The 8,305-nt window shown below is 38.7% G+C and overlaps 1 protein-coding gene across 1 annotated transcript; it reads right to left on the bottom strand.

The window, feature by feature from the left end:
• Positions 1–1,686: 1,686 nt before the first annotated feature.
• LOC103457019 (V-set domain-containing T-cell activation inhibitor 1-like) lies at positions 1,687–6,901 on the bottom strand. Its single transcript, XM_008396924.2, has 6 exons — positions 6,802–6,901; positions 4,629–4,946; positions 3,967–4,224; positions 3,296–3,400; positions 3,162–3,210; positions 1,687–3,006 (listed from the first exon to the last, which is right to left on the bottom strand). The coding sequence occupies exons 1-6, from the start codon at positions 6,872–6,874 to the stop codon at positions 2,892–2,894; spliced, it is 918 nt and encodes a 305-aa protein (XP_008395146.1). The 5' UTR covers positions 6,875–6,901; the 3' UTR covers positions 1,687–2,891.
• Between the last annotated feature and the right edge of the window lie 1,404 nt (positions 6,902–8,305).

Here is an 8,305-nt window from a genome sequence, read left to right as displayed (position 1 = left end):
ACAGTCTATATTACTAATATAGACTTTTAGTAATATATTACTAACAGTAATATATTACTGTTAGTAATATATAACAGTAATATATAACAGTTATATATTAACGACACCCAGCCGGGTGTCCTCGGATGGCGCCTAGCAGCTGACTTAGAACTGGTGCGGACCAGGGGAATCCGACTGTTTAATTAAAACAAAGCATCGCGACGGCCTGCGCTGGGTGATGACGCGATGTGATTTCTGCCCAGTGCCCAGTGGGCGCCGTTCTGGTCCAAGATGAAGAACAACAAGATGGACAACATGAAGAACCCAGCAGGAAGCAACGACTCAAGATAAACTTCAGCAAATATGAAATTATTTGTTGAGATACATTTTCAGCTAAAAACTAAAACATTTCAATTATCTGGAATCTCTGGGGAAAAGATCCGTTTTTGTTTGTGTGAATCTTTTTCTTTGTTTTTAGTTTTTCTCTGGCAGCCATATCTGCAAGACGGAGAAAATGTCGGATCCTCATGTCTTGTTTTCTACATGATTGCTCCGGTTAATAGTTTTTTTTAAAAGTTGCTGTTTGCCAAAGGTGCAGCAGAAACATGAGACAGGAGGAGATTCATGGTGAAAAGAAAGTTTGCACAAAATCCAGTCAGAGCAGAAATTTTTCTTTAAATCAAAAGTGAAAACATTTCTGTTTGGTGCAGGTCAACAGTAAAGGCAGAGAAACTTCTCCTTATTCTGTTCAAAATGAAAAAGCCTGATTGTTAACGAGGGTGGAGAAGGAAGACTTGAGAGTTTGTGATAATCTGCTGATGTGGATAAAAGGTGAGGAACAGTCAGATATGGATGGAGAGTAAAGACACAGAAAAACATCCGTATTGTAACTTAAAATAATCTAAACTCTTTGTGTTATTTGGAATAATTGATCAATATATTTACAATGATTAACAATAATTCAATGAATTAAACTTAGTTTAGTCGTTTCCATGTGAATGTGGTGGAGTCACATTTCCTGTTGAACTGCAAACAAACATTTAAAATAAAAAGTTAAAAATGCTGGAATCAGAGTTTTGATCCTAATAGTAAGTTTCCCCTGAAATGAAAGTCTGTAATTTAAGTTTGTCTGTGTTTAACGGTTTGGACCCAGAACATCAGTGAAAGCAGGTTGGAGACTTTTTCTTTGGTTTCTGGTCAAACCCTGTAGAAGAGATTCTGGCTTCATGACCTCTGATGCATGTCTTCCCTCTGTCATGAGCCACTTTCCTGTCTAAATACAGGCTGCTGTCATTTCAAAAGAAATATGCTTTATTGGTTTACTTCTTTATTTGAAGTAAACTAAATAATTTGTCAAGTTAAATCACACAACATTCATTTGTTTTTATATGTAATAATTGATTTTTTATGACATTGTTTGCACTTGGCCCCCAGCAGCAGCACTAATTAAACCACTTTTTTATTTCATAAAAATTTGCTTTAAGATGTTTAAGGTGAAAATATTTCAGAGCTTCTTCTATGAAGTCAATTCATAAAGATTGAGGCTTTGAATGAGGTGTATCTTAGGTCATAGGTCACACAGAGGACGTCTCAGACAGTCACCTAAAGGACGACAACGAATATCCACTTTATGAGATTCAGGAGCATCTTCAGCCAGAGACTCATTTGGCCAAATTGCACCACAGAGCAGCACAGAAAATCAATCAATTAATCAATAAAACAATACATTTTATTTGCTCCACAGATCAATCAAAACAACATCATTTCTGTCTGTAGCCATTAGGATCTACAATGCCTGAGTAACTTAAATCTGAGTTTCTCTGCACTCATTTATAGATCATTTCCCTTTGGGGATCAATAAATTATATTCTAAATGAGGCATACACATTTATTATATAATAGACCAATTATTTATTATTAAAATCTACATTATTTGTTCCATATGCTATGGAATTGCTCTGAAGTCCACAGTCTCTGGTTTGTGATTTATAAATATATACAATTTTTCATTCTGGTATTGCACTATATCAGTGGTTCTCCGCACAGCAGCAGCAGGTCTCCTTCACTGCCACACAGGTGTAAACCCAGCGCGAGCGTCGTAGCGCTCATGTTGCGTTTAAAGGCGGCTCGGAAAAACAGATTACCACATGTTAACAACGGATTAAACCGTTTTAAACTACTGATAAAAGTGACAGAGGACACAAATATGGGATATGTAGCCCCGACTGTATCAAGCTGACAGAGGAATAACAGAGAGTTGGTCATTCTAATGTAAAAACCCAGCGTATACAGCGTTCATGTTTTTTTGTTTTTTTTTCATTCAGACGGCCCCCTGCAATGGCACAGCCAGCCCCACAGTTTGGGCACCTCTGCATTACATAATTGATGATATTGCATTCATCAGTTATGATTTAACCAACTAGGAAGGCTAGCTGCACTGATCACTTTTCTAAATAAAACGGAGATCTTCCACATTAAGTGGGGCCCAGACCTGCTCAGAATGCAGGGGCCAAATTAAGAGTGGGGGTTTAATGTGGGGGGTTGATTGGACAGCAGATCAAACCCCACTGGGGGGCCATGATACTACATGCTATAGAAATAAAAATTGGCCAATCTGTGCTATTTAAATTTTTTAAGTATGTGAACAGAGACTCTCCCCAGTCTGTTCATTTTATTTCCTTAAAATAAAAAAAAAACTCTGAAAAATACGTGTGTACAGTCATTTCTGCTACTATGACACTTTCAAAATTCATTACAACTGATGTGTAAATGTTCTATATCTTTTAGGATATTTCAATATAATTATTATCAATTTAATGGAAAGTATTTTAACATCTTAAAACCTTAAGATAGTAACTGCCTTGAGGACATTGTTGTTGTGGTCGTGGAAACTTTGTCTGGTTTGTAGGACTTTAGGAGAGACCAGCGGCTAAAAGACCAGCAGTGGAGTTCACAGTATCTTGATTAATTTCTTCAATAACAGCAGAGTCTAATTCATCCAGGCAGTCCACAGTTTTCACTGAGTTCCTGCAACAGAAATCAAAATAATTTCAAATTAGAAGTTAGAATTATTTTGTCTTGAAGAAAATATCAAACTTAAACTGGAAATGATGTAACCATTTTTTAGTTGGTTTTATACTAGAGTGCAGAAACTATGTAAATATATTTAGTTCTGGACTTACTCATGATTTTCAGGATTGTTTGGTGTCTCTGTGTTGTTTGCTGTGCAGCCTGGGAAAAGTTTGAGTTCAGAAAACATTAATAAAAAAGAACAAAATCAAGAAATCGACAAGAAAGAAAATGAAAAGTAATTTACCTTTTATCGTTAAAATTATAGCGATTGTCACAACCACCAGGATTACTGCTGCAAGTGGAAACCCAATCCCCTTTCTAAAGAACTTCTGAACATTATTTGACATTTCTGTGAAGCAAGAAGAAGCGGTCGTCATTAGATGTATCTGGATGATGGCAGATAAGGGAAGGAAGCATTTTAGTATTTGTCATGTATTCAAGAATTACAGGCAAAGATTTAACGTTAGCACTTTTACTAAGCATAAGTCCAAACAAGATAAATCAGGTTTAGCATTGTCTCTGAGAAATGTACATATTTTATATTAAAATATACATTTTCACTCCATTTGTTAAAGACTGAGCAGGTAGACTATAACAGGTCTAATGATTTCCTGTCTCTGTCCTACACAGTACAACTTAACCCTGAACCACTTCTGATGAACTACAGGCACATTTTCTGCTTTACACTCAAATTGCACTTCTAAAACACACTTTTTAAAAAAAAAACTGCACACAATTTCCCAACATTCATCACAATTTCCATCAACAAAATCCCTTGTTTTCTAAAGGAAAATACTGTCCAAAAGCTTTTCACAATGGAGCATGTGGAGACTCAGCAGCTGATGCATCATGAAAAGTGAATCCAGCCTTGAAATGGAGAAAAATCTATTTCTTTTTTATTTAACTTGTTCTTACCAGGTTTAACCAAACCTGTCTTTTGGTTCGTCTGAGTTTTGACAGTGCAGTAGTAGGTCAAGTTAGGGTCATGGTCCATCAGACAGCTGGTGATGTTGTAAAGCTTCTCCTCAGTCTGATGGACTGTGGTTCTGTTCTGCAGAGCCGTGTTGGATGGAGGCTCAGTGGACCAGGTGAGTTCAGGTTGAGGGTAGATCCCCTCTGAGCTGCAGGTGATCCTGTTTCCATCCTGATGGATCCTGATGTCAGAAACTGGAGCTGAAAACAGAAAAACATGGAAGAAATTAATAACAAAATATATGTCATATTTAAGAACAAAAACAGTTCTGCGAGAAAAAAATGCCATCCTGTTTTATTTATACTCCTGTTCAAGGGGAGGCCTGGTGTCTTCGTCCAGTGGTTAACCGCTGAGAAGCAGCGTTCTCCCTGTACTGCTTCCTGGTCCACACAGGACGTCATAGAAGAATCATCATACACACATTCCGGGTAATTTAGAGTCACCAGTTAACCTAACATGCATGCCTGGACTCGTGGGTTTAACCAGTACAAACTCATACATGCACGGGGAGAAACTCCACACTGAAAGGCTCCACTGGGATTTGAACCCAGGAGTCAACAGTACTGACAACTGTTCCCCCGTGCAGCATAAAACACTAATTTACCTTCTATTTTTAGGTCAACAAATGCTTTTTTGTTGCCTTCAGAGGTACTGGTGCGGCACATGTATCGTCCTTCATCTTGAATCTTCACCGCTGTGAGCAGCAGGGAGGCGTTTCTTCTGGGGATCTGATCTGTGAACAGAGACGTTCTGCCTCTGAACCAATGGAACTGGTGTTTCAACTGGGTTTGATTGTTGTAGAAGGAATGGACAAAAGTTTCCCTGGTTGACACATGAATCCAGTGGATGAGAGGATCTGAGCCAGCCTGGATCTCACATGGTAAAATGCAGCTCTCATTTAAGACACAGCTCACCACAGCACCTGCAATGTGAAACAAATAAACATTAAACACATGAAAAATTTATTTATTTAGAAAATAAAATCTCTATATGACCCAGTATTGTTAGAGATATTTTGGTATTATCATTTTATTACTTTAGTTCATATTCAGTCTAATGTTCAGTTAAAGCGTTCTCTTCCTCTGTGTGTATAAACTGACCTGGAGGCCCCATCTGCCTGTTTGTCTTCATGTGAAACAGTTAACTGTGTGTTTCCCAGACCTTAAATTACGTTTCCACAGGTGCCTCCTTATCAACCGGAATACTCCCTATTTTAGAAACTGCCTGTGTGCAGTAATAATTTATCTCTGCTGTCTTCTTTAGCTATCCTCCCTGTTTCTGCTTGATAATAAAAGACAAGCTGAAACCAAAGGTCTTCAGATGCTCAGTGAACGGCTTGGAGGAGCAGCTTGCTGAGTTTTCTCCTTTTGCAAAAGCTTGGTCATAAAATTCATATACGTTGTCTGTGGTTCTTTTAATGAAGGTTCGAGAAAAATACCCATCAAGTATCAATCAATCAATCAATTTTTTTCAGCACAATTCAGCAGCAAGGCATTTCAAGGTGCTTTACATAATTAAAGAAAAAATAAAAACAGCATGTGACATTGAATCAACAGAAAGAGAAAAAGATTTTGATATAAATGTCATGACTGGCTGTTATTTTATTGTCAAGTTAGTATAGAACATTTCAGCAGCAAGGCAGTTCTAAGTGCTTTACATAATAAAACAATACCATAATGTTGTTGTTTCTACATTTTCTGCCTCCAGATGTCCTCAGTGTCTGTAAGTCATTTACAGTGAGTCCTGCTCCTACTGGCTTTAAAACAAAGGTTTCCTTGTTATTGTTCCTGTTGTACTGGTTCTTCCTGTTTTCCATTTTTCTGATGTCATTCGGTTAGTTTAATGCTTTGTTTTTAATTTTCTTAAGTTTTAGTTTCTCTTTGCCTGCCTCTGCTTGTTAAAAGCCCTCTGTTTGTTTTGTCCTGTTTAAAATGGTTTAATTTATTCTTAAAATACCTTTTCATAATATTACAAAGTAATTATTTCTAGTTTCACTTTAAATAACTGAGAACAACAAAAAATGTTAAAGGCGTAATTTTAAAAACAATTGTGTCTCTTGAGATGTTTTTATAGGTTACTGCAGAGGTTCCCAAACTGTGGGGCGTGCCCCCTGGGGGGACAGGGCGCGGGAAGCCGTCTGGATGAAGAAAAAAAACATGAACGCTGTATGCGCTCGGTTTTTACCTTAGAATGACCAACTCTCTGTTATTCTTCTGTCACTTTTATCAGCAGTTAAAACTGTTTAATCCGTTGTTAACATGCCTTAACTTGTTTTTCCAAGCCGCCTTTAAATGCTACGACGCTCGAGCTGGGTTCACACCTGTGGGGCAGTGAAGGGGACCTGCTGCTGCTGTGCAGAGCTACACAGGTGTGTTAGGATCATGGCAGCAAACCAGCAAAACGCAAAGAACTTTCCACAGTTTTTCCCCCAAACTAACCGACTGAGTTGAGTAAAGTTGCTGGATGCAGGTAAAGTTAGCTAAAAGATGACTAGCTAATATCAATACATCACCTTAAACTTAACAAGTAGCCTGTAGGCTACTGATGTTGTTGTCTATGTTCAGCTACATACATTCATTTTGCCCCCCAAAAAGTCGATCTCCCCGCCCCCAGCCCCCTGGGGGCAGGGACAGGGGGTGTCCAGAAAATGTTTGGAAACCACTGGGTTACTGTATGGTTATGTTTTGTGGATTCAAAAGTGCCATAAAGTAAAATGTAACATATTGATGCTGATATTAGAATACATCAAATGAAGGTTCAGTATTTTTTTTACTCACCTCCTTCTGACAGAGTCCAGGTGAGACTCAGGACAGCCAGGAATATGAAGCACTTGGTCTTTATCGTGCTCATATTCCTGTGCAGGCAACCAGAAGAGAATTTGTTTGTTCCTCACAGTGTAATTAAACTTCCTAATAGCCCCGCCTCATTTCTGGAAACAAGTTTGTCACGTAATTGAAAATAAAAGCTTTGGGCACACCCATGAAGAGCTGAGTGGAGACAGTCTCAAACTTTCATTTTAATACTTGAGCTTATTGAAGGTTGATTTCAGATCAACAATTATTAAAAAGAGGAAAGTAGCTGCACTGCCAAGAGAGTTACTTTGAAAACAAACCTTAGTTCAGATGCACAGCAAATTCAAAAGTGTTAGATTTCCAGTGTAAGTGTTGTATGATAAAAATACAGTGTTAATTCAACAACATGAGTGTTAGTGTTAGTTTTCCTAAAGAGCTCCAAAGAGTTAAACAAAAAGCAATCCAGTCCAGTGTTGATTTATAAATTAACACCAACAGTAACTCAGTCTGGTGTTGATTTAGAAATCCTGCTGCATTCCTCACCTACAGGTTGGGTGGGGTTGCAGCAGGACCTACTGAGGGCCCAGATGGGAGGCAGAACAAGCCTTCAGGGATCCAATTTTCATCAGAGTTTACTCGGCATCTTTTAGTTATTTGTATCCAGTGAAAGACTGGATCTGAGATGGATCAGTAACATGAAAGAAACAATGAAAAGCTATTTTAAGTGACTCACTCAGCTGTCTGTGAATGACCTAATACTCAGTCAACCTTTGGCCACAGACTGTTTTCATTTCACTGTTTTTCAATCATCCATCCATTTTCTTTCACTCTTGTCCCTCAGTGGGGTCAGGAGGGTTGCTGGTGCCTATCTCCAGCTGGCGTTCTGGGCGAGAGGCAGGGTCACCTGGACAGGTCACCAGTCTGTCGCAGGGCAACACAGAGACACACAACCATGCACACACACACTCACACCTAGGGGCAATTTGGAGAGGCCAATTAACCTGACAGCCATGTTTTTTGGACTGTGGGAGGAAACCGGAGTACCTGGAGAAAACCCACCATGCACAGGGAGAACATGGAGACTCCATGCAGAAAGACCCCAGGCCGGGAATCGAACCCAGAACCTTCTTGCTGCAAGGCAACAGCTCTACCAACTGCGCCACTGTGCAGCCCGCTGTTTTTCAATCAGTTAATCAGAAAAACAGTCTGATGAATAAAAAACAAGCTAAATCTAGTTTGATGGAGGCTAAGAGTTTTATCTCCTTGTTCAGGACATTAACTGTAGATTTTCTCACTTCTTCTTTCTTGTCTTTACATTTTTCTCAGTTGCTTCATACAAGCAACAAAACAGCCTGTATTACCTGCAAAATCCAGGTTCTGAAAATCACTGGTTCATTTCTCAAATATGTGTCAACGAACACATATGCCTCTCAGAATGACAAGTCCTTGTTTCATCATTATGTTAAGATAAAACAGTTACATTTATTAG

This window comes from Poecilia reticulata, chromosome 20 (genome assembly GCF_904066995.2).
Source record: "Poecilia reticulata chromosome 20, P_reticulata-male-v2, whole genome shotgun sequence".
Classification (NCBI taxonomy): Eukaryota; Metazoa; Chordata; class Actinopteri; order Cyprinodontiformes; family Poeciliidae; genus Poecilia; species Poecilia reticulata.
Note: the sequence above shows the minus strand (reverse complement) of the source record. Positions and strands in the feature narration are given on the sequence as shown.

Coding starts and splice junctions, on each gene's coding strand:
- LOC103457019 (XM_008396924.2), bottom strand. CDS start 6,874: ATGAGCACGATAAAGACCAAGTGCTTCATATTCCTGGCTGTCCTGAGT. Junction 4,947..6,801: donor CTGGACTCTGTCAGAAGGAG/GTGAGTAAAAAA, acceptor TTCACATTGCAG/GTGCTGTGGTGAGCTGTGTC. Junction 3,007..3,161: donor AACAATCCTGAAAATCATGA/GTAAGTCCAGAA, acceptor TTTCTGTTGCAG/GAACTCAGTGAAAACTGTGG.